Source organism: Anoplopoma fimbria, chromosome 5, assembly GCF_027596085.1.
Source record: "Anoplopoma fimbria isolate UVic2021 breed Golden Eagle Sablefish chromosome 5, Afim_UVic_2022, whole genome shotgun sequence".
In the NCBI taxonomy this organism is placed as follows: Eukaryota; Metazoa; Chordata; class Actinopteri; order Perciformes; family Anoplopomatidae; genus Anoplopoma; species Anoplopoma fimbria.
This window is the reverse complement of record NC_072453.1, coordinates 14221546-14248205: the sequence shown is the minus strand read 5'-3', so window position 1 is coordinate 14248205 and position 26660 is coordinate 14221546. Positions and strand designations below refer to the sequence as shown.

The 26660-nt window shown below is 39.2% G+C and overlaps 1 protein-coding gene across 1 annotated transcript in view; it reads left to right on the top strand.

Moving 5' to 3' along the window:
- The window catches only part of LOC129091718 (calcium-activated potassium channel subunit alpha-1-like), a 73189-nt gene extending 47042 nt beyond the window's left edge, over positions 1 to 26147 (top strand). Inside the window, exons 10-30 of the mRNA XM_054599415.1 lie at positions 1205 to 1315; positions 1815 to 1920; positions 2048 to 2130; positions 2918 to 2987; positions 3225 to 3380; positions 3615 to 3724; positions 4459 to 4527; positions 5020 to 5106; positions 5616 to 5692; positions 7669 to 7842; positions 13751 to 13844; positions 18482 to 18605; positions 18970 to 19194; positions 19917 to 20109; positions 21054 to 21167; positions 22419 to 22549; positions 23344 to 23538; positions 24375 to 24493; positions 24614 to 24835; positions 25583 to 25619; positions 25846 to 26147. Of these exons, the coding sequence (XP_054455390.1) occupies positions 1205 to 1315; positions 1815 to 1920; positions 2048 to 2130; positions 2918 to 2987; positions 3225 to 3380; positions 3615 to 3724; positions 4459 to 4527; positions 5020 to 5106; positions 5616 to 5692; positions 7669 to 7842; positions 13751 to 13844; positions 18482 to 18605; positions 18970 to 19194; positions 19917 to 20109; positions 21054 to 21167; positions 22419 to 22549; positions 23344 to 23538; positions 24375 to 24493; positions 24614 to 24835; positions 25583 to 25619; positions 25846 to 25989 (2641 nt within the window). The 3' untranslated portion in view covers positions 25990 to 26147. The remainder of the gene's footprint in view (positions 1 to 1204; positions 1316 to 1814; positions 1921 to 2047; positions 2131 to 2917; positions 2988 to 3224; positions 3381 to 3614; positions 3725 to 4458; positions 4528 to 5019; positions 5107 to 5615; positions 5693 to 7668; positions 7843 to 13750; positions 13845 to 18481; positions 18606 to 18969; positions 19195 to 19916; positions 20110 to 21053; positions 21168 to 22418; positions 22550 to 23343; positions 23539 to 24374; positions 24494 to 24613; positions 24836 to 25582; positions 25620 to 25845) is intronic.
- The last annotated feature ends 513 nt before the right edge of the window (positions 26148 to 26660 follow it).

Genomic DNA, 26660 nt, shown 5'->3' with positions numbered 1-26660 from the left:
CTTTTGTGTCCCAAGCGTTGCAGCTGTTTCTAAAGATAGTGAGATTCTGCTGGATGCCTCCAAACAAAATATGGATTTTTGTAGCATGGTTTTGGTACTTGTGCTCGTTCACTTAGTTTTGAAGAAGCAAGACTTGGTTTGGGAAACTATCTTAAAGCAAATCTTTACTTCTTCTGTATTGAAGAAAACTCACAATTAGAGCTTTGTAAGTCATTTTTATGTATCTTGTATGATTTTGTATTGAATATTTAGTCTAATTTGTTAATTATTGGTGAATTTAACATTTATCATCAAACTTGAGACATACTAGGAGCTGAAGCAAACAAGCAGCTTGTTTGTGTTTTTGTATTTTGTTAGAATTACTGACACAAACATCTGGTCGACACAGTGGCTTTACAGTTTTAACAACTTAGTAGCTACATTTCACCAACTGAAATTTAGAAAAATCAGTGCATAAAGTTTTTCTACCTATTTCATTTTAGTTTTGATTCATACATTTAAATATGAATGCATTTTGCATTACATATTAATGCATCATTATCTTTCTATTTCCTTCTGTTTTCTTTTCATGTCTATTTATTCTCATTAGCACCATCATTACTGTGATAAATATAACATCTTCTTGACTATTTTCCTTTACAAATTTGTTGAACAAGATTGATGATTTTGATACATTTATTCATCATTAAAACCACAAAGAATCAATGAAGTACAGTGAGTAAACATCTGAAAATATGTTCTAAATAATTCATAAATGAGAATATAATATAGACATATAGGAATAATCCAAACAGGGTTCCTTACATAAAGGATCTGTGATGTGTGGGAATCGAGATAAATTGTGTGCTGATTCCGTAATCTCCATCTAAGTAAACTCTGATCCTCTATAATCTGATACTGAAATCCACAGTGCCCTCTGACCAGTTTGTTCAGTTCTCACTCGTCACGACAGGGACATCAAACATCCCTCCTGTAACATCGTTTTTAATATTTCAAATAAATCACCTGAACACAAACAGTACAGATTACTTTTCCATTACATCTCTCTCATCTCAGATTTACCTTTTGATTCCAGGACAAAGATGAAGATGGAACAACGATTTGTGTGTGTTTGTGTGTGTTTGTGAGGGTGTGTATTTTTTGTTTTTGACTTTTATCCCGACTGCATTTTAGTTTCATTGTGATTCTTCACCTCTTTTTCCAGGCACATCGTGGTCTGTGGTCATATTACACTTGAGAGTGTGTCCAACTTTCTAAAAGACTTCCTACACAAGGACAGGGATGATGTCAATGTAGAAATTGTTTTTCTCCATAAGTAAGTACAAAATATTAGGTACAAAACTACGGAGCCCCAGAAGGGACATAGAGGTGGGAAAAATGAAAAGGTTTAAAAAATAAAATAAAATAAAATAATATTCTTTGGGTTCCCCATGACAGCTACCCTAGATTGAAAAAAAACAAACCGATATGGGGCACTTAATTTGTCAAATGTGCTGTTTATCCGACTACAAATGAGACAAGAATAAGCTAGCTGTGCACACTGCGGTTCCTCCTCCTCACTCCCTATTGCTAGGAGACAACTTCGCTGGGAGGAGCTTAATTTATTCTACTGAAAAATGTTTTGCAATATTTAGCAAAAGTATGTTATTACTTTCTCAACCTTTGATATTTGTATTTTTCCCTCCATGTCCTGTTCTGAGTCCTCCAAAACAGCATATATCCTACTCAAGAAAAAAGGAAAAAAAATCATTTTTTTATGAGATTAGAAATAATGTTCCCACTCAAATACAAGAGTTTCTCCTTTATTCTCTCAGTATTTCCCCTAATCTTGAGCTGGAAGCCTTGTTCAAGCGCCACTTCACTCAAGTGGAGTTTTACCAAGGATCCGTCCTGAACCCACACGACCTGGCCAGAGTTAAGGTAACTGACAGGTTACACTTCATCCTCTGTGGCTCAGAGGGAAACTGTGATGTCTATAAAGTCTATTCTTGAGGTTACTGACTAGTTGGATAACTTTATGTGTTTGTCGTGTGTCATTTTGTTTCAGATCGAATCAGCTGATGCTTGTTTGATCTTAGCCAACAAATACTGTGCTGACCCTGATGCTGAGGATGCATCCAACATCATGAGGTAAACCAAAGCAGCTTTTTTTTTTTTACCCTGTGACCAATTCATGTAGTTTTGCTGTGGAAAAAGTGAAAATGGTAAAAGTTCAAGGACAAACTAGATTGAGGAAACTAGGTTTCAGGGATTGCCAAGCGGTAATATGTGAACAAAAACAAATAATTGATTTTGTAAAGAAAATAATCACAAAGAAGAACACTTTAGTTCCTGGAAAGACTGTCTTTTCAAAAGATGCACTGTTATTTAGATACAATACAACAAGCTTAATAGAGAATTGCATTAAGGGTTCATATATTCAGCTCGTAGAAGTCAAAAATTCATGAAAATATCATATAGGTGCTTTATAAAATTGTTTAATAATCTAGACACCTATTAGGAACCCTTGGTATTTGTAAATTCAGATACAATAAACTGGGATATATGAAATGTTACCAAACGATCATACTTCTGAAAGGGAATGCCAGAGCTGGCTCTCACTGGAAGCACACAGAGTCTCTGCATGAACAGACTCCTGGTGCTCACTCTCCCTTTTGGAAAATCATCAAGAACTCAGAGAGAAAACATGAATCTGTTACAAAAAGCACAAATTTCATCCATAAGAAGAGACAACACATTATTTTGTCTCTACCCTCAAATCTTTGGGCATTTGTGTTGATATTATATTTTGTCGCTGAAAGGATTTTTTTTAAGTTTTATGAATGATATGAACATGCCCAGAAAAAGTAAACATTAACGCGGGAAATGTTTTATGCAAGTGGTCTGATTTTGTTTTGTTCTTTCTGTCATGCTTCAGAGTAATATCTATCAAGAACTACCATCCAAAGATCAGAATTATCACTCAGATGTTGCAGTACCACAATAAGGTTGGTGCAATCGTTCACTTTTACTTGAGTCATTAATGTTTTTGTCACATTTTAGCATTTTAATATACATATTTATGTGTGGGTTACTACTTTTGTCTGTAATTTGAAAAGATTTGTATTGTTTAATCATTTGTCTGTCTAGGTTTTAAACAACTTTGAAACATGTTGGAAATAAATGTTTAACTACAGTTTGTGGTTCTTTAAAGCAGCCATGTAATTTGTTATTTCTGACTTAAGGCCCACCTTTTGAACATCCCGAGCTGGAACTGGAAGGAGGGAGATGACGCTATTTGCCTTGCGGAGCTAAAGCTTGGCTTCATCGCGCAGAGCTGCCTGGCTCAGGGCCTCTCCACCATGCTGGCCAACCTTTTCTCCATGAGGTCCTTCATCAAGGTAGCCGCAGCTAATATTCACCCGTCTGTGCTCACTGGATTAAATTCAGAACTAATGTTGGCCATAAACAATGCCTGAATAGATAATTATGATTATACCAGCTGAGGCCCATGTGCAGCATCTGGTGAATGGGAATGAACTTGCAAAAACAATAAAACTACTCTTTGTTAATGAACTCTGCTATTTCTGTTATGGAACAAGCTCTCTGTAATTTGTGACACATCTTTGTTGTAGATTGAGGAGGACACATGGCAGAAGTATTACCTAGAAGGAGTGGCCAATGAGATGTATACTGAGTACCTATCGAGTGCCTTTGTGGGCATGTCCTTCCCTGTCATTTGCGAGTAAGTACACTGAAACAAAGACCTTTTTCAAACTACGTTATGCTTTGTGGCATCTTTTGTTTATTTCTTCGCTGCTTTGTATTTTCTGTATTCAAGACATTTACACTTTGTGGCATTTAGCATTGGTCTTTTAGTAGCTTACAATTTTTATATGTAAGTTAATGTAAGTCAATAGTAAGAAGGTGACATGCAATGCATTTGTCATGATTTTATGTATCTCAAGATTATAAGAAATATTCTTAAAACTTTTTTTTTGAGCTAGCAAATTCAATCTCTTTGTTCTATTGAGAAGAAAACAAATGGCTTTTTTTCTCAAGCCTTGCAAATTATCCAGTTACCAGAAAACAAAGGCTCCAAATCACATGATGATCATCATAATAATTGTAATAATTTGCAATTGTGACCTTTTTAGATAATACAATGGAAAAAAACTGAAACAACCCAAAAAAAAAGCATCGCCACTATAAGCCATTTGTACATTTATGAGCCATTTCTATACAAAATCCTTAAATTACAATATTTATGTATTATAATCACAATATATATTTTTTCAACTACTGGATTTGTTAGTTGAAAACTGTGTGCATTACACAGGCAACATGGCTGCTCAGCCTCATATGAAAATCAGACCTCTTAGTAGGAAAAAGGTGACACAAAGGTGGCTAAGATGATTTCAGAAAACTATAAATATAAGCTTGCATGCGGTCTTATTATATTGTTATTCTCTTTTGCAGACTCTGCTACGTGAAGCTAAAGCTGCTACTGATAGCTATAGAGTACAAGTCTGATCAAAGGGAATGCAGGTAAGTGGATGTGCTCACAGTGGATTATTAAAATTCATGAATGCAAAAACTGAAACACGCAGGTGTGTTTGCTGTCGGTATTTGCTTTCAGTGATGAAGCTACTTTGAATCCGCTTTTTCTGTTTGACTGCAAGCACAAGCTGCTTTTACAAAATGTCCTAGATTGGTGTCTAAATTGGTTTGTTTACAGGCATCACAGGCTTTTCTGATAACATCCTAACAAATTAGTGGGGGAGGTGGAAGTAATTTTCTTTAAACACAGCTGAAGCTTTGTTTTAGTCGTTCCTCTAATGCGCTGCCCAATTTTATTATACCATTTGAAGTGTCACCGCTATCTCCTTTCATCAGCTTAATGTAATAAACAGGCTATCGTGCCAAATGAGTTGCGAAAAACTAATCCTGCCAGCGTGTGCCAGTGATTAGTGCAAAACCATGCGAATTCTGTGATATAACTTTCCACTGTGACATCTTGTGCTCTGTTAATCCTCTCAGCACCTTGATTAACCCTGGAAACCACGTGAAAATGCAGGAGGGGACATTGGGCTTCTTCATTGCAAGTGACGCTAAAGAAGTGAAGAGGTACGTTAATGAACCGGAACTGAGATTAAATTATGTTTAAAAGCCTTTTTTTCCTGCTCTGTTGCCTTAGACATCAAAATATACAGTAATGTTAAATGTATAAATTATTTCAATTGAGTTCTGAAATGTAATAAAGAGAGCAAATATGACTTTCCCAATCTCCATAAACTAGTATACAATTCATAGGAGTGGTTAATAATATCATTCCTGAGGTTCGTGCAAATATTTTGGGAATTTCATTTTATAAAGTTGTAAAATATTAAAAAAAAATACTTGGTGGATTTTACGAAAGAGGAATAAAAGTCGACGTTGACTGATCTGTTTTTTTTTTGTAAATTAGGCATTAAATGTGTTTCATCAACCTGATTCTTCCTGATGAAATGCGTCTCTGTGCCTCCATTCAAACTGAAACTACTTGTTGCAGACATAGTGAAGATGAATGTCTTTAAACACTTTATTTTAGCATGTTGGACCTTGACTTAGGTGGGATTCTTGTTTTTCTTCCATAGGGCGCTGTTTTACTGTAAAGCCTGCCACGATGACATTACTGATCCCAAAAGGATTAAGAAATGTGGATGCAAGAAATGTAAGTGACTACATATAAAAACATAGTTCAAGTTTGTTTGTCTTCAGTAACATTTCTACACAGCACTGAGTTGGCATCAATCTAGCAGTGATGGTGTATTTACATGACCTACATAACCATGTGTCCAAACCTATTAGTTCCTGCATTAATTATTCACTTTCTTGTAACTTGTGCATGAAGGAAGGTGATCGGATTTCTTTCCACAGCCAAAACAAACAGGTGCACTCCAAGTTTCCCTTGTAAAGCTACACGTTTGGGCCTCTGTATAACATAAATACCTGCCCTCATTAATGAGTCAGTTCACCCAAATTACAAAACACAGTTTTCTACTGGTTACTATTCATGCAGATTGTTTTGTTTCATGTTCTGAGAGGGTATTCTCCTCTGAAATCTGCTTTTGTTGCTTTTGATTTGGGTGAACTGATTCTTTTACAATTCTTTTTATTCAGTATGTGTCGGTTGCTCAGGATCAGAGGACAGAGATAATTACTTAACATTTTCTCTTTTCCCCTGAATCCCCACATATTGTAAATACACAGCGAAGTGTGAAATCAAACTAGTAACCTCCTCTCAAACCAACTATGAATACAGTCTTAATGTGCATTTTGTCTGTTTGCGGTCGTGGATGTTTGCTATCTTCTCTTTTGTAGAATAGCTGTCTGCGCTGTTCCAGTTCATTGAAAACTTTGTGATGTTAACAGGCATTCAGAGAGACTGTTAACACCACAGGTACCAGGATGAATTGTTTGTTTCGAGACTTTAAAAACACCATGTGCCACTGTGTTGCTCCTTCTCTTGGATTTAACCCAGTTTGTCTTGTCTTAACCACTACAGCTAACCCCTAATCTTAACATGTGTGATGTATTCTCTTCCTGCTGCTCGGGAACTTGGCACACTTTCCTTAAAAATTCGCTTTATAGTGATATATTGTGAGTAGTGTGGATTCATTTCCTTTCCGAGAACACAGCCTGCTACCCCTCGATTTGAAGCAACCTGTTTGAATGTACTGTAAATGTTGCATGTAAAATGGTTGATGCTGCCTGGATCCGCCCATTGTTATGTGCACGTCGCTTTCAAATAGAGGAAAACATACACCAAAAGCAAAAGGCAAACATGTATATTTTTTAAAAGACCCAGAGAGGATATACAGTTGAGCATGCAGTACCCAAGGCTATTGGATATTATTCTTTAAAATGTAAAAAAAAACAACACATACAAAAAACACTTTATTGCAGCATTCCCAAAGCATTATTAACAGCATCAATTCAGTCATGCCTGCTTGAGGTGGTAGTAGTACTCCATATCACCACCAGATGTCCCCACAGTCCTTTCACAAACACAACATCCCTGCAAGAAAAGTAGAGCAAGGCTATCAAATGAATTGTTTGGTCTTGTACAATTTCTCACAAGTGTTGGAGCTTGTTGTTTTTGTCCTTTCTGGATTCACTTACATTCCAGAAACCATTGTCACATTTACTTTGACCTCTTGTTGGAGAGATTTCTGTCAGTTTCAATTCTCAGCTAGAATTAGGAACCAGAACAATTATTTAAGAGTTACAAACTCATAACACATGTTCAAGTCATGTCCCATAGCATAGTGGACATAAGCTTTCGGGGGTCATGTTGAGGTAAGGGGTAAAGTCAAGTGGGAACTTTTGCCTCTTCTGCTGCTGTAACAAAAATCATGATTTGCCATTCTCTCCCCCTCCACTCATGTCACACTTATGTCACCCCAAAACTACATGACTTAAGGACATCATCATATTTCCCCCTATAAGTCCCAAACCGAATAAACCACAAAGAGTGGAACAATTTCAAAATTCCTAATGTGACATTTGTCGAGGCCAATTTTATCTTGTGCATCCCGGCAGCAGCCGTCCTTTGTGCCCTGTCTTGCCTTTGTCCACTCTTCCTCCAGAACGACCCTCTACATTAACCTGCTCTTCCTCTCCTCTCGTCTGAACCCGTGACTGTAGCCAAGAAGTTCGCCTACAAGAAAATGAAACTGGCATGTTGTTTTGATTGCGGCCGCTCAGAGCGGGACTGCTCTTGCATGCCAGTTAATGTGCGTTGTAACATGGACTCTCCTCGACGCGACATCCCACTCTCTGCTGTCTCTGTTAATGATTGCTCAGCCACTTTACGTGCCTGTAAGTTGTCGCCATGACATGTGCTCTTCAGTGTTTGTAACATGCACTGTGTTAACCGTACAGCGTGTCTTAAGCTTGTGTGCTATCTACAGTAGCTCTAGCAGCTGTGTCGTCACTGTCATGGATATAGATGTTGCTTTAGTGTTTTAACTTTATGATTTTCAGTCAGCTCCTGTTCTTCCCCCTGTGTTGCTACTTTTCGAGGTGACTTTTAGCTGTTGTGAAGCATGCCAGTATTCTGTTTTTCTGGTGTTTTATCAGAGAATGTAAATTCAAATTGACCTGTAGTTTAAATCAAGTAAATGGTCACTAATTCAAAAATTTTGCAGAGTGTCAACGTTAATTCTCCCCAGAAAGATAGCGTGCTTCCTCCACCAGTGACCTCTCCAACATATTTAAAACATCAAAGCCAAAGCCTTGAAAAATGTACAGCTGTGCATCCCCGCCACAAATCTCTTGATGCACACTCAAACTTGGAAACCCCTGGTGGAGAATTTGCATGCATTTTGTCAAATGGTTTGTTTTTGTAGAAATGCACAAGTGCTGTAATTATTTCACTGGAGAGGGTCATTTCATCTTTTTAAGAATAACCCAAATAACATTCACTTAATCCAGATATTTCACTTCTGTACCCTCCAGATAAGAGATGAAATGAGCAGGATATCATTTGAGATGGTGCCTGAGGGGATTTTCTGAGGGTAGCAGTGCATATTGAGGTTAATGTACTGGATTTATGAAATTAAGATCAAAAACTTGAACAACCACTGAGGGTAAAATCTCCCAAACATACAAACCAGTGCCCCGCTGATGGCCAACAGAGAAGCTCTGGGTTTTTATTGTCTAACTTTGAGAGAGTTGTACAAAAAATTGACTAGAATACAATTGAATAGAACTGGATCGTACTGTATTGATAGAGGAATAAAAGACAATAGAATAGCGCTGGATTGTGTTGTAATTTGACCTGAACTGAATTGAGCTGCATATAAATTCTTAACTCAAGTGTGATTCCCCTTTAAAGCCAGAAGGCATGTTAAATTGAACTGATGTATCGCAGAAGGCATGAAGAATGTGTCTGTTTGCAGTGTGTTGATACAATTTGCAGGAAAACATCGCAGACTGTCATACAGTCTTAGTGGATGCCTCTTGATCAAAGACCGTTCTGTGTGTAGTTGAACGTCTCTGGGCGTTTCCACCCCTCAACATGTCTTCCAGGGTTGTGTGCTGTGAGCATCACCCCGCTAGCTGAGCTCGAGCCTAGCTGCGGAGTTGCTGTCGACATGGTGCGGGAGACGCACGGAGCGAGGCCTTATACGGCCTGACATGGAAATTATGTTTGCATTTTCATTTTTGGAGTGCTACCGGTTGTCATGAAACTCAGCCTGACAGTTCCTAACCACCAGGCAGCTGAGTGCCCCCGCCCCTCTCCTCCTCTCTCGTTGTGGGACAGATGCTAGCCTGTTAGTCCTGTGACTCCGCTCGCGCCCTCCAATTGCAGGCGACAGATGCCAGGACCAGCAAGGTCCCTGTTTGAACATCGCTGTCACTGTCCTGCCTTAAGCTCAATGCATGACCTTTATTGTAAGCAAGGGGTTGAAATAAGGTACTAATGAGCATGTGTGGGGACTCACAGCTTCAAAAAGTGACTCACAGAAAGTTCCATGCATTCGTGCAGGTTGTGTCAGGCAGTGCAGAGGAATCGGAGCAACAGCTTTTGGGAAAGAGGAGAAAAAATAAACTTAATACTATAGACCCAAGAACACGTATAGTATTGTCACAGTAATATTCCATATCTCCTGACTTAATGTTAATGCAGGCCTACATTGTAAACATATAATTTTGGTTGACTATTTTAGACGCAAAGGTTAAACAGCAGATGCAATTTGAATGCGTGTGGTTGTGTGGACCTGTATCACATACAAATATAGTCATTTAATTCTGCTAAAACGACAGTTATACTTCACTTTGCAGCAATTATCCTACTTATGGATTAGTCAATCAACAGAACCTGCAACTATTTTGAAAATTGCTTTTGCCTGACTAAAAAACAACATTTCGTAGATACTCAAAAAAAATAGTAAATCTATGTTACAGGGTTTTTAATTTTTTATTGGACAAAACGATAAATTATGCTTCTATAAAATTTTTCAATGAATTGGCATTTAATAGACCAAAAGATTAATCTATTTAATAGAAAAAATAATCAGCAGATATCCTAAACTTTGGTGTAAAAGAGATACATTTTTAACCAAATATAACCTCAACATCTACTGCAGATGTCTTTTGACTTGCAAATCACCAAATCAGCTGGTGATCGCCTACAAACACTGACAATGTTCTACTGTTTAAGGTCACTGAACACATTTCTGAAAAATCATATTCCTAATTGATCCGTGTTTAATTTCTCATTGCTCGCTCCATGTTGTCTTCAAGGCACCACTCTGTTGTTAACGTGCCTTAAAGAGAAATCTGTCAGCCTTAGTTGTCATTTATAATTTGCTTTCATTACAACCTGTTCTTCCCTGTAACCTCTCATCTGTCTCTGCATTTCTTTCTCAGCTAAAAATAGCTATAATGGATATATCAAATCAAGTAAGTTTTTGAATTCCATTCTCTCTCTTTTTATCATTTGTTTTCTAACCCTTTCCACATGTGCATTTTCAGCTATCACCTCTTGAATTGTCTCTAACCGGCTTTATTTCACTGTTTGTTGCTCATCGCTCTGTCCAGTCTGTCATCATCATCCATCATTATATTTTATATGCAAAGCATTAGGAAATTGTCTGTGAGTGGTTTGTGTTGGGTATCAGTTACAGCTCAGCAGTAGATGGTGCTACTGCTTCACTGTGAGTGGAGGTGAATTAATCTGGTGTACAGCTGAAAATACAACATGAAAAGAATGTTGAATGTTGGAAATTTAAAGCCAAAGTGTGCAGGAATTTAAAATGGCGATTCATTTTTAGAGAACAGACAGGAAACATAACAAATACTCACAGTTAAGAGTTTAATATTTTCTCAGTGCTCATCCAGCCATTAAGAGGAGTGTGAACCGTGTTGGTCGTCCACTTCAACAGGATCGGTGATAGGCAGCAAATCTGCCACAATGAGTTGTTGTGGAGAAGTGCTGTGCATGTTTGACATGGGGCAGATGAATAGTGGAGGTCTGGAGCAGGGAGGATAATCTGCTAGACAGCTGACTGTTGAAATAATCATCTCTATTCTCCAGTTTTAGCTCCAAGCTATTTTTTTTGGGATGAGGGGAACACTTTTCCTCTGCTTCCTCCCCCCCCCCTATTTTATCATATTATCTTTACCAGTTTTGCTTCTATTATGGCACCGGTGGAGATGTAAACTTTCACATTTCAAATAGCCGAGTGGATACTGAATTCAGTCCTACCACATCAGGCATAAACTGCACACAGCAGCTAGTGGTTGTTAACTCACATTGTCACCTCCTTGTTCATATGGCATAACAATTGCTGGAACACCTGAGAGCATATTTATTAATTCATGTTTATTATAAATATCAAAGTAAATGTCAAATCCAACATTTCATTGGTGGCTATACCAAGTGGTTAAGTGGTGTTTAATAAAAATGAGTTTTTTTAATTATTCAGCTATTAGCATTCTTGTGCCAGAAAGAATTACCCCCCAAAACCTGTGATTGTTCTTTAATTATGATAAGAGTCACAAGATGTTTTATTAACATATACACTGCAGGTCTTATTGAAGTCAGTTTGAATTATATCCTATCTTGTGGTTAATGCGAGGAATCAAAGGGTTGGTTCGCCCGATTCACAAAGCGAGAATCTTATGTCTTTCCCATTGTGGTATCTAGTCATGCAGATTGTATTCAGTTTTAATGCACCCATGTTTTGAAATCTCTGTCCCTGAGATTTATGCCTCCACTTAACACACAAAAACTATGTCCTCTGGATAATCTACAGAATAAACAGTTTAAAATTTTTATTGTGACTTTTCTTCAGAAGAAAATAGTTCCAATGAAAACCGATGACCGTGAGGCTCGAGGATAAATCAAATGTAATGTTTTAATGGTGTGTGTATCAAAAACGAATTGTATTCAGCTGAGATATCTTAAAACCTCGATTCATAAAATCAAAGCTATCAACATGGCTAGAGACCACTAGAAGTAACGGGGGAAAATAAATTCTTGGGCAGATTTAGGTGACATGACCCTTTTTAAAAAAAATAAAAGCACCATTAACATTGCATTGAACAGATCCTGAATTTGACTCCTCTTCATTTAGCAGTAAACAACTGTCCCCTTATTGAGTCGGCAGCTTATCAATACAAGTCAGCTAAACTGAACCACAACTCAGCCATCGAGGTCAGTAGGAGGCCTCGTAGCGGAGTCGCCGTTGTCTCGGTCCCGCTGGTAAACAATCGCAATGGAAGCCTGCTGCCCCCCCCCACTGAGCCCTCTGCTACGAGACCGGGCTTCATGGGCCTGGGCCAGGTGGGCCGGCCACCAGGGCTGGCAGAAGAGGCCATCCGTCTCCAGCGGGCACGTAGCCTTCCGGTGAAATACAGATACCACCCCAGTCACTCCAATAAGGCCACGCTCGGTCACAGACACTGTAAGGGCCCCCCACCACCACCACCACCCTCCCCCTCGCCCTCCCCCTGGCGTGTTTGGCAGGCCTGTACGCAACAACAGCACAACCAAAGCATGTGCTTGCCAGGCTGGAGTGGTCGCATGTGTAGCATTCCTTACTAATGACCCAGTGTGTGCAGCTGTCAGCTGTGAAACATTAAAAATTGAACAGGCCGAGCAAGATGTGAAGGGCCAGTGTGTTGGAGCATCTCTCTCCACTGGAAGCCCCCCGCAACGCAACATGTTCCATTACAGTGCCACCCTTGCTAGCGGCGCTTGAGATCCTGTGTTCATCTGAAGAGGAGCTTGATCTTTGAGACTTTATTCATTTTGATGAAAGCTCTTTTAGTTTCTACGTTGTTGACAGCTTGAACTATCATTAAAAGATACTCAATCGTATTCTACATGACGTGCAACAAGCTATTCTCCCACTATTGACCATGGCTGGTGAAATGCGATTAGCGTATACAACTTTTTTTGCTGCTTGTGTTTATTTTGCTGGCAACAGCCACAGCGTAGAGTTGTTTTCTTCAGCTGTGATATTAGATTGTGAAAATATTTGCCTGATTACTTTACTCAAGGGTAAAACTTGTAATTTGTTCCCTATGAAGAGCTCTGTGCAGTTTCCTGCAGTGATGAAGACAATGTCCAAGGGGCATCTCAGCTGTACATAAATCACTCTGGCACAAGGACTAACATAATAATATGAGCCAAGGGCGTCACTCACAAGATGAAGAAAGAACCAGCAATCCAGACTGGATTCAGTATTGGCACATAAGCAGCCTTATTTAAAACGCTGGTGCATGATGTTTACAAGTTATTATCTTAATTAAATGAGAATGTGAATGATTAGCTAGGCCAAAAGAGGAAAAGTATCTTAATGCCCTTTGAGGTAATTGTGGTACTACATTATCGGGATTACAGCAATTCTCTGAATTAGTGTGTGGTTAATGCAACCTCACAGTTTAGACTTTAGCAATTGGCATGATGGTTGATGATGGCACTATTGCATGTTTGCATCTTCATACACAATCATGCAAATGATGTGCTAATGTATGCTGTTGTCATCATGCAAACATTGGACTGTTTTTCGTTGCACACAAGTTTAAGTGTCCTGTCCACTCCCGTCTCTCTCACCCACCATCTCTCTCCTCTCCGTGTCTCTGTAACTGTATTATCTCTTTTAAATTCACTGACCTCAAATTGTGCTGTGTTGTTCTTTTGCTGTCACTGATTTTTGTATTTTTATGTGTCTTCTGAAAATTCGCTCCCTCACACCATTGCCTTTCGTTGCAGTTGAAGAGGACCAACAGTTGGCGTTATCGCCCAAAAAAAAGCAACGCAACGGAGGCATGAGAAATTCTCCAAACTCCTCACCCAAGATTGTGAGGTAGGACAACAATGATGACATTTGTGCTTTGTCTATCTGTGTTACTAACTTTATTTTAGGACAGGAAAATGCTCCGCTCAGTACATTCTATTTAAAAAAATGTAATAACCAAATGTAAACAACAGCGGTTCATATCACCTTATAAAGTTGTTAATGTGAATGTGTTGCTTATGTAAATTCACCACACGGAGCAACATACATATGGAGTTGTGTTTATGTTTCAACAAATGTCCTAGCTCGGTTTTTGATCTCCACCGACTTCTGAGACTAATATCTGGCTCTTTAGCTGCTTAACACTCTGCTATGTTCAGCAGCAAGTTCCTGACGTCAGTCTGCCCTTTGGTTTTGTGCTGGAGTGTACAGTCGGTTTATCAGACTATGGTTTGCTGTAAACATCAGCCTGCTATGAATGGAAACTAGGTTGAGAGTGGTGAGTGTGAACAAAAACAGTCAAGTTGCGGGGCATAAAACCAAAACAATAAACTGAAAAATGCTAAAATGCTGCATCTAGCTGAGGGAATATACACAGCGAAGTGATAATTATTTGAGGTTCATCATGATGAGCAACCCCGTTAATACAAAAATTTATACAATAGCTTTAAGGTTGCTTATCAAAAATGTGTTTAATTTTTTTTAACTCTCAAATATCAACAGTATATAAATTAAGAATAAATAGTTTCTGTGCTCCTGTTTTCATGGCGAACATCAGACAGACTCTATGCCACAAGGTTTTTCTAGTGACACCCGCAGACTACAGCTCCTAAACAGGCCTGGCACTAATGACAGTCAGAGAGGCTCCAAAGGATAGATAGCCCGAGGCTATTCATCTATTGTTGGATCCCTCTGAGCTCTTCTCAGCACGTAAGGCCACAGATGATATGTATCATCACAATGAAAGGAGAATTCAAATGCTACCTTGCTTTTATCTTGTCCCTTAAAATTAAATTGCCGCTTATTGATTTTGACTGGAGATAACACAGTTATTCAACAAGAAGCCATTACACGGATGATAATAGTAATAGTCATTGTCATTAAGTGCCATGTTACAAGGAAGCAAGGCAGCAGGGAAGTCCTGCAGCCTGACGTATACAAAGTGGAATCGTACAGATGAAAATGAAATTTAATTAAAACTGACGGATGACTTTATGTTCCCATTGCTTATATGGCTGCTATTCATTTGACATTCAGAAATTTAATCCACTAATGTTTTCATTGTTTAAAACTTTGAGATACAATACATCAGAAATATAGTATTGTAAAAATGACTTGTTATTATATATGAAAGGAGTGTTTTTATTATTTTTTTCTCTCTACTTTTGATCTATGGCCTCTGTTTTTTTCAGGTGGGTGTTTGCCCTTGTTTGATTGTTTGATTTGGTTCAAAGTTGTGTCAAAGTCGAGTCGCTCCAGGTGATTTCCAGACTCTTGGGTAACAAAACCAGGCTTTTATAAAATGCTTTAGCCCTCAGCTAAATATCAGCCTACCAAACCAATCCATCTACTTGCCATGCTAATACACCGCCCAGTACAGGTGGATGTGTTATTTCTGCTTACACGCCGGAGAGGGCTTCACTGAGGTAGCCTTAGGGATACTTCATTGCAACAAACCGAGAGAAAAAACATCTGGGTGTATTCCATATCGAATGTGTTTTTACAGGACCTGCGGTCTCAAGGCCTTTGTAAATAAGTAATGACCAACAGATTGGCTGTGGGTTTTTGAAGAGCAAGTCTTTGAAAATCCTCACCATCATGCAAACTGACAAAGTCTTTGCCTGCCCTCGCTGCTTGTGCAGCGTTACACTCAGCTAGTGCAGTGATGCTGAAATAGAAAAAATTTACATAATATGCATGTTTAGCTTCTACTTTGTGTCTCTCTCAGCTGTCATTACGCTCCTCTGGTAGACACCTGGCTTTATGTTCAGCGGTCATGACGTGTGAAGTCTTGTCAAACGTGTCATCATCTTACCACTAAAGTAGTGAATTATGCCGCTGATCATTATGAATGTTTGAGAAGTGCGCTTGCAGAAAAGACACTCGTAGACACCTCTGCTCTGTGTGCTGAAAAGAACTGCATGAAAGGAGAAGGCGATCAGCTGTGGAGGCACAACTGTCTCCTGTTTCCAGATGTATCTGCAAACTAACACGTCCTGTCTGGAACTTAGCAATGACGACCTCACTGAAATTAACACCATTTCCACAGGCTCCTTGATGGGTCATAAGACACATCTAATTGTGGGATGTCACAGCGCGTTCGGTCACATCGGACCATGCGGTGACATACACGCCATGTCTGCTACAGGACTGCTGATGCAATTGGCAGTGCAGGATAGTGACAGGCCGTCATGGCTGACAGTGAGCGATAGCTATCCTGGCAGAGCTCTGCCTCACCAGTCATCTTCCACAAGGGCAAACGGAAGTGACAGTGGCTCCACTGAGTGAGTGGTGAAACATTCGACTTCTGATGCAATATTTAGCCGGGGTGTAAAACCACTAAATGCTTTCACTCTTATTAGAATTTGCATTTCAGACTCAGCAGAAGCCGAGGATATAGAGTGCAAGGAGAGTTATGGAAGATAATTGTCACGGAAAAATAGTGCTGAATTTATTGATTTGGTGATTAGCTGGAGATTTATTAACATCAGCATCATTCATCAAGCAGATTTATTCAGTTTTATATCATTTTAAATTTAATATGTTTGGGTTTTGGACACCAATTTGAAGACACCATCTGGAGCTCTGATACATTTTAATAGATTATTTTTACAACTTTTTGACATTTTATAGACCCTTACAGATAAGAAACAAAAAAAAAAATAATATATATATATACTAATAACAAATGAATCATGGGAAAGGAGTTTATCATGTGTCACTATTGCTAGAATTACACAAGGTGGTAACTTTTCCTGCCCAGGCATTTACTCTTTCAAATGTTGTACTTTTAAGATCATATTTTACATAGTTTCTCCCACAGAATTTGATATTCGCACATTTTTTCCCTTTCAGATTAGAATTGCTTTGACAGATGTGAGCCTGAGAGGTTGAAAATGGCAGGAAAGACATTTCCTTCTCCAACTACTTCCATTCTTGAAAGGACATCCAGGTCTTGCCTAGGGGTATATAAGCCCAAGGCGGGCTTTTTTGGCTTCAGTCTGTTGGCGCCTGAGGGATGATAGTTGCAGCTGACACTTTGATGCATACTTAACATGTTACTTAAAGTAGCATTCTTTTAAAGTACTCACATGGATTAAAGAGGCGGGGAGACAACTTTTTTTTATGTTTAAAAGGTTTTGGACAGAGACAGAAGGCTTCTGTCTGAGTCTCAGAAGATAACATGTTCAACTACGATCTGACAAAGTCAATTTAGTGCAAAAGCAGTTGTGTTGGGCTGCACACGGCCTCTGTGGTTAGCATTGTTGCTACGGTAGCTGATTGTGTTCAACCACATTGGCTGGTTAGCGCTTTTCTTTATCGAGTTCTGTTCTCACTCAGTCTATTTGGGTCCAAACACATGCAGGGTTCAGTAGGTGAACACATTTATTTTCCAATATTATCTTATATCAACTTTTGTATTGTTTTATAGTTTTTTGTTCTATTTTGATTTGAATATATGAAATGTATTTTATTTATATGTATGTAAGTATGTATGTGTATATATATATTAATTTTGCAAATTAATCTAATTTAATTATACGTTTGTCTATTTGTCTGAGGGGTGGGGGATGGGGGGCTAAAGAGGGAGGTGAGGTGAACGTGAAAGATTCTTTTATTTTAATGTATCTCTAGGAGCTCTGTCAAAAGCTCATATCACTCTGAACAAGTGTGGTAGTCAGGTACTCATGTTAAGAGACCACTTTAGCGGTCAGTGTTAGGTAAGATGAAGCTCACCACGGCGCGCAGTGAAACTAGTTTATGTAGTTCTGATGCTCTGTTTAAACATTAATACCCTTCACTTCGAACAGCAAATATGATTGGGCAAATTGCTGAAATATTTAAAGTCTGGTCTGTTAAAGCTTTTACCACGCAGCACAGTACGTCAAAAGTTGTATGCAGTAAGGGGGCGTAATTGCATCTCCGTGCTCATGCCAGTCAACACAGTGTGTTGCTGCCATTTCCTTCCGCCTGGCTGCCGCCGCTGATGTCACTCTGCTTGATGACATGGCAGTTTTGTTGGCATTTCTGCAGATGGCCACTGACAGGAATGAGCAATGAGGGGAATAAAAGGAAGAAAGCTACTTTTTTGATTTGTTTGACGATTCCTAAATATTCTGGTTCATTGATGAATGTTTTTGACGATTAAAACGTTTTTTATTTAATTTCTACTATAAAAATATTTTAATTGCTTTATATATATAAAAAAAAATTGACTCATTTGATTATCATCACTTGATGGGTAATCTTGATTTAACCCATGTAGTACAACTCAATTTTGTTTTTAATGGTGCAGTTTTAAAAATTTAAAGAATAAAATTGTCCTATCCTTAGTATTATTATTATTTATGTCTGCCTGTGAATCAAATTCTCATATTAATCATGTTATAATGTAATTCTATTTGTTAAATTGTTAATTTAATCCACATTTAAAGTGACTGACAGGAGTCTTTCATTCTCTCCCTCCCGTCTTTATGTTTGATTAGACATGACCCGCTCCTCATCCCGGGAAACGACCAGATTGAGAGCATGGACGAGAACGTAAAGAAATACGACTCCACGGGGATGTTTCACTGGTGCCCGTCCAAAGACATCGAGAAGGTCATCTTGGTAGGTTCTACTCTTTTACTTGGCACACTTCATTTGTCCCTGACACTCTTCTCCCCGGTGACAGATGTGTCGTGTCACAAAGCACCATCAGAGGTTGACAGGGCACTTAAACACTCTGTAATGAGGTGTTTGACATGTCGTTTGCTATATGGAGTCCCTCTACATAGAACATTTCTTGTACTAATACATATGCCATTTTTCAAATTACTTTCATAGTCTATTGCAGTCATGAACTGCATGATATATTTTACTGGATGAGTAGGCAGCTCAGGAAGAAAAGAGAACTTAACATTTGCAAGAAAAGCAATTTTATGTCACATTTTCATAAACATTTTTTTTCATCCGTTCTTTCTTTCCCTCTCAGACCCGGAGTGAGGCAGCCATGACTGTTCTGAGTGGTCACGTGGTCGTGTGCATATTTGGAGATGTGAAATCTGCGTTGATTGGTCTCCGGAACTTTGTCATGCCTCTGAGAGCGAGCAACTTTCACTACCATGAGCTGAAGCACATCGTGTTTGTTGGCTCCCTTGAGTATCTGAAACGGGAGTGGGAGACCCTTCACAATTTTCCAAAGGTCTCCATTTTACCTGTGAGTACAACGAAATCCCCCATTTCAAACATTCTTATTTTATACTGTATCACGTTTGACAAAATAAAGTAAATCCTGTGTCCTAAAAATGACTTTCAAATGCAACTAATATGCTTTGGCAATTAAACTTCCAACACTTTGGTCCAAACTTAAATATCTTGAAATATCACCTAAACAGCTATTGGATGGATTGCTAAGAAATTTGTTACACACATTCATGTCTCCCTCAGGATGATTTGTAATAATTTCAGTGACCCTAAAACTTTTCCTCCATCAGGTCAAAATTTCAAAAGCAAAATGTATTTGAATAATGTTAAATTTCAATGTATTTTGTTCCTGGCAAGAAAAGCATGGTGGAAATGTTCGTGTGCGTAAACATTACAACATGTTGGGTACAACATGTGAATACCTGTGATCTCAGATGACGAAGTGTGCTTTGTTTGCTTAACCATCTACCACAACCACCGCTCTATGGCTTTTGTTCAGCGTTACACATCTGGATTGGAAAATATTCTACCAAATATGTTCTGGAGGAAACTTAACTGCTATCTGGACAACTTAATTGGCAAAGTGATCTAGTAGTGTATAAAAGTATTTTAAAGGAGACAGGTCTGAGAAAAGGCTCAAGAATGAAAACTGGAATGTAAAAGTTGCTACATTTTCACTTACCTCTTGGTGTCATAGGTGGGATAACAAATTCTCTCCTTCACTTGATCTCAAAGGGCACGCCGTTGAGTCGGGCAGATCTGAGGGCTGTCAACATCAACCTCTGCGACATGTGTGTCATTCTGTCAGCCAATCAGAACAATATTGATGATGCATCACTGCAGGACAAAGAATGCATCTTGGCGTCACTCAACATCAAATCCATGCTGTTTGATGACAGCATCGGGGTCTTGCAGGCTAATTCCCAAGGTAAGGAGCGCCCTATCATAGTTCACTGCACCGCCTGGGAGGGACAGGGCCCTGGCACAGAGAATCTCCCTCACTGGGTGCTGCCTGGCTGACCTGGTGTCACTGCGTTTGACAGTAAGCCCTACTGACTATTCCTCAGGTTACTGTAACAACTGGTTTCTTCACAAACCTAATTGGTGGCAACAAGCACAGTGTTGGCACAAAAACCTCACCTGGCTTACAAGTTTTTTTTGTTTTTTTGAAGTACATGGGACTACTATGGAAAAAGACGAAAGTGTATAATTTATGAATATTGTGTGTTATAGCTTTTCAAACTGCAACTGAAGCACTCAGTTAGCTTGAGATTGCTCTCAATAATGGTCATTCTCTGGCATTGAGTGAAATGCTTTTAGAAACCTTTTGACCTCAGGAGAGTGTGTGTGTGGGGGGGGGGGATCCCCGCCAATGTCATTATTTCTCTAATACATGTATGACCTCGCATTTGCCTTAGTCAGCAGTAAGTGATGGATGTCAAAACACGGCCTATGTATAATACATACAGCATCACTGATTTAATGTGCTTACTTGTCAGTCTGAGGAAAGCAAGAAATGTCAAGTCAATTTGAATTCAATCTTGTGTCACTTATTTTCTATTTCATGGCTCCATACTGTACATGTTTTTTGTGTGTGTGTGTGTGTGTGTGTGTGTAAGAGGTTTCCATCTCCACGCACACACAATCTAAAGGCAACAAAATGAGCAGTATGTCACATCTATTATATATAGACTAATATTGGACCTTGTCAAGAATAAGGTAACATAGTACTCAGCAACTTTAGTCTTTAGCGACGGCCGGAATGGATGAAATTGCAGCGTATTTGTTCTGCTGATACGCCTGTTTGTAGCCTCTGATAAAGTATTGAATATTGCATTAACCTATGTGCTTTATGTTTATGTGTCCATTTAGGCTTCACACCACCAGGAATGGATAGATCCTCTCCTGAAAACAGCCCAGTCCATGGATTAGTGAGGCAGACTTCTGTCACAACCGGAGCAAATATTCCCATCATAACAGAACTAGGTATGCTTTCTGACGTATTTATGTGTCAGCTGATTGATAGAATAGCTCTTCTGTTGCATGCTTTTTATCAGTTATGTAGTTATAAACAGATCTGAAAACACAATGTCTTCTATAAATATTTAAAGTGGAGTTTTTATGTTGTTTTTTTTGTCCCTTGTTGACCTGCTCCAGTAACTGTTTTTCCTCAACACTTGTCTAGCACCATTAGCAAAGCCAGGCAAAAAAGTGCCTGTGATTTCATTCAGTCAGGATAAAAGCAGTGGGACCAGCATACAAATAATAACTGAGCTTGGTAAGAAGTGCCTCTGTCCTGTACTGCAGTGTTGTAACTGCTGCTGCCTCCATATCAGCTTTCTTTTGATTTCTCTCGCTGCACAAGAGGCTCAGTCCATTCCCATGGCATCACTTTGAGCACATTTTACCCTTGGTTCTGGCTGAAATTGCCTGTCTTGTTTTGGCCCCTTATCTCCCTCTTTTTATTTTTCTAAGAATTACAAGGCCTTTGATCCTTCAGAAGTCCTTGTGGCTGTTTTCATAGCATCTTCTGTCGGATCACATTCTCTGGCCCGAGCCTTTCTTTCATCTCAGCTCTGTCGATATGACTGACATTTATTTCTGTCCTCACAGAAGTAGCAATTCTCCAAATAAATTTGACATCATTAATTTCTTCCAGCTACTGCATGCGTTTTTGTGCACAAAGACATCTTCAAAGAAGGTTCTGGGGCAACGAGATACTTTCATTTGTTTTGACATGCAAGTACAAGTAATTTAAAGTTCTGTCTTGGATTTACAAGACAAACAATGGCATATTGGTGTTTCTAATACTGACTTCAGGATGATTGGAATCAAGGCCTTTAGCCTTGACAATATGCATGGTGTCATGAGTGTGCATGGCCTAGATATGGAATGTGAGGAATGAGGCAAGTTGGCCAAGAAGCTAAACATGGTTTCATTCGCTTAAAATAAACTACAATTGTACACATTTGGAGTTAAAGAAATGATTTCGAACCGTTCACATATTTCTAATACAGTCCATATCTGCAGCTTCTGACTGTTGTGCACAACCACTGTACATCTGTGTCCTTCTCTTCACGTGAATGTATTCACGTTGTATTCAAGTATTTGCCTGATGAATGTTTAAGCACACAGCCCATGCTTTATGAAATTATTTCATAAGATCTGGTGTGTAATGCAGAAAATGAACACAAAGAATTCAAATGAGTATTGAAATTGACATGTTTTTCTCCATAGTAAATGACTCCAATGTTCAGTTCCTGGACCAAGATGATGATGACGACCCTGATACAGAGTTATACCTCACTCAGCCTTTTGCCTGTGGAACAGCCTTCGCCGTCAGTGTGCTGGATTCATTAATGAGTGCTGTGAGTAAGAATTGATTTAGCTTACAGAATATATAAGCTTGTGATAGAGGCTTTTGTGCAGTAATATAAAATCTGTCATGGATCTGAAATATGCAAAGAAACCTTTCCACATTTCGGATCTTTTCGGATCAGTCCCCTGTAGGACAATGTAGGACCCTCTATGCTCGCGTTACAACAATAGCTGACAAGACTGGAACTTGTACTAGATATGATGGCTTCACTTGTCTGCCTTTCAGTTTGAGTGAGGTTAGAACAAAAGCTGCCTTCAAGTGCGCTCCAGAGAAGACAAAGGTAATGCTACCTAATGGACAGCCCTCATCCATCATCTTAGTCAATAGTGCTGTCAGCAGCCAAGGGAGATGTCACCGTGCTGTATAAGCAGGAGACAAGAGACCGTGGTGCAGACATTTGCCCTCGTTAAAATCAACAAAGCAGTTCCTGGTTGGAATTAAAAAGAGAGCAACTTCACTGAGGAAAGTGTGTGTTCAGGCTTAACATTCTTTATGGCATGTAAAAATGACTTCTCGACATAATTGTCTGCTATTTAGTTGTAAGAAATGCCTGGACAGCAATACTGTGTAAAAGGACCTCCTGTGTTTCTCTCTGAGGGGAATGAGAGTAACCTGCAGTAATTGGATTCTCCTGTCTTTTCACTCAGTGTTCAGAGCAATGTGACACAACAGGGCAGGGCTGGATAGCACCATTGGGCCGGGCTGGCACTTTGACAGGGTTCAGTTGTGACTTTGGCTGCGTTTGCTGAAGGATTTACCCCCTCTCTACCTTCATTCTTTTAGACATACTTCAATGATAATATCCTCACCTTGATCCGGACGCTGGTAACAGGCGGGGCGACCCCGGAGCTGGAGGGGCTGCTGGCAGAGGAGAATGCATTACGGGGCGGCTACAGCACGCCACAGACGTTGGCGAACAGGGACAGGTGTCGTGTGGCACAGCTGGCCTTGTACGACGGGCCCTTCGCCGACCTCGGGGTAAGTGACTAGTCTTTGTCACCCAAGGGCTAAGCACTTCTTTGTCTGCTCTGGTTGTGGGAGCTGACTTTAGTGAAAGGACTTAGACTCATAGGAATTGTAGTGATTCAAAGCTGAGATAAGTAACAGGGATTGTCCAAAAATAGGTGGGAATAACACTCAGTTTAAACCAATCCATTTATCGTCAAATAAGTTTATTGGCACTTGGAGAAATATATGCCAGCAACATTGCACTTCATATTACATACAATATGACCATAGCCACAAATAGTTTTCCAATTTTAAACTGAAAAAAATAATTACAACAATTCTAAACATATGTATGTGTGTTAATTTAAGTTTTCAGAAGTTGTGTGATACCATATTCAGATGTTGTATAATATAACATAAATTGCACTATATGTTAATTTCAAGCAAAATACTATAATATGTTGATCTGATTCTTCCTCAACAACACTGCAGCTCTATAGTCCTTAAACCTGGGAGGTGCAACGCAGCTTGTAAACTAAGACAGCATCATCCATTTTGGATTAACAGTTCTCCATTATTTCCTCACAAATGGGTCAGCACTGTCAAGACAGCTTGCTATTGGTTAATGGTGGGAATTTATGCGTCATAGGTTCATACTCATTTGCTTTGCCCTACGAGAAAATCCACTGATTGCAAAATGTTTGTTGTCTTAAATGCTTGTGTGGCCAATCTTTAGGGTTAGATAATTGAAGAGTTTGCTCAATGATCAATTCAGAAATCATTTTTAAAGATGGCACTATATTAAGTCCATGTACACAATTATTATAATGCTTTTGTATTACAAAGTTTTTGTCACTGTCTTGCAGGATGGCGGTTGTTATGGTGACCTGTTTTGTAAAGCCCTGAAAACATACAACATGTTGTGTTTTGGCATCTATCGGTTACGGGACGCACATCTAAACTCCCAAAGCCAATGTACCAAACGGTAAGTAAGGACCGAATGTGTCTTTGCATTTAGAAGCTAAAAACTGCCACAAAAAAAGACTTTGTTTCCACTTTTACTAAATTTAGAACTGGCCTTCCACCTGTCACCTCTGTCCTCTAGGTATGTCATCACCAATCCACCATATGCGTTTGAGCTGGTGCCCTCAGACCTGATATTCTGCCTGATGCAGTTTGACCACAACGCTGGCCAGTCTCGAACCAGTCTCTCCCACTCTTCCCATTCGTCCCATTCCTCCAGCAAAAAGAGCTCCTCCGTCCACTCCATCCAAACCACCAACCGCACCAACCGCGCCAAAAGCAGGGACTCACGAGACAAACAAAAGTATGTGCCCCTCTGAAGCTCTCTGACTGTCTATGTCCGTGAACTGTGCCTGCCAATAGTAACCGTCCTGTGTGTCCTTTTGGAAACGGATTGTAACATGTCTGGGTGTCTATGTGTGTTCGTTTTTCTGAATGTTATGTGTTACTTGTATGTCTTAGTTTGCATTACAGCTTTAGATTGAGAAACCCATCCAAAAGCCCTCTGCAGTTACAGATGTCTGAATAAACATAACATTAGCTTTGTAGCTAGACTTTGTTGCACACACAAGTGATTAAAACTCTTCCAGTTTGAGATGATGCCATCTTGGTTAAAATGTGAAGGAAGGGCCCTAAAAGCAAGTAAAAGTAATTTTTATATTTTTATGATATTGTCCAACACGATATACAATGCAACAGAGTATGTCCCCACTGAGTAGGAATTGGCAAACATTTCTAGACTGTGTTAAGCTTTCTATGGTTGGTAATCGAATTTGAAATCAAAAAATAAATTATATCGTCACCAATTAATTTGCATTGCACATAGTTGTTTTGGGCTAATCAAAGTAAAAACCTGAAGCCCCTCAAAATGATCAAACCCCTGGGAGTATGAACTGTTAAGTTTAAAGTCTTAACTTCTAATTTTGGACAGGGAAGTATGAAAAACTGATTTTGTTTAACTGGCCACCTACATTTCTGCTGACCTAACGAAGCGGTATGTTTCCACGGCAGTATGGTCTCTATAAGACACTTTTTTTAACCACAACATGAGTGGCATTAGAGGATCAAAACTGGGACAATGGGACAAAGTGTGAAACTTACGTGCCATTACATTTTTTTTTTATCTGGGAACATATTTTATCATGCCAGAATTTCTTTTTACAATGTCAATTAAAATAAGTATTTACTTTAAATCATAATATGTTCTCCTTATGTTGTGTGCTAACTGAAATTGTAATTGACGTCAATCTAGCATTAACTGTGTGATGTCCCCCCTCTTTCCCCCAATGTGTTTCTGTCTCTTTCTCAGAAAAGAGGTTTACAGGTGAGCCACAGAATACCCACTTGAGGACCATACAGATCAAGCCTGTGAATACGCTCGCCATCAACCAAGTCCGTCAGCATAAATCCACAAGCAGCTTGATTCCACCCATCAGAGAAGTAGAAGATGAGTGCTGAGCTCCTGACACGGGCTGGCACCTGGACGCTTGAACCCCAAGGAGAAGCATTGTGTAGGTCTCAGACTGGGATTCGGGTTGAATATTCATCCGCAAACATAAATCAACAATTGACATTAGATAAGACAAACACAAACTGCTTTCCTCATTCACCTCTGCAGCAAGCAAGATTTAGAATCACACACAAAACATAGATGAAATATAGATGAAGACAATCATAATCAAATGTCACAACCACTCACCTATTAGTTTGCACTGCTAATGTTGTGGTGGCTGGACTCCATGACTTTTCTGTTCCATTTTTGGGGAATGAGGGTCACTTGAAGGAGAACAGCAATGTAAAAATGACTATGGCTACAAATAGAGGTGATTATAAAAACTTGATCAAGTTTTACAATTGTAAAAGTTGCCTTTTACGCTGTTGACGAACAACTACTACTCCTGCATTGACTTATTCTGTACAGTATGTTAAAATGTGTATTTTACATCCTGCTGCAATCCCACCACAATGGCATTGTTAGTGTCTGAGGCCCAATCCCAATGTCCGGACTCGAAGTCTGTAAGGGCTTAGGGCTGTCCCTTTATGCACACTTTATGTAAGTCTGCAAAAAATAAGGTTAACAAAGAGGACGGCACATGGGTGTTCAGCCTGTTGTATTACATTTACAGAGA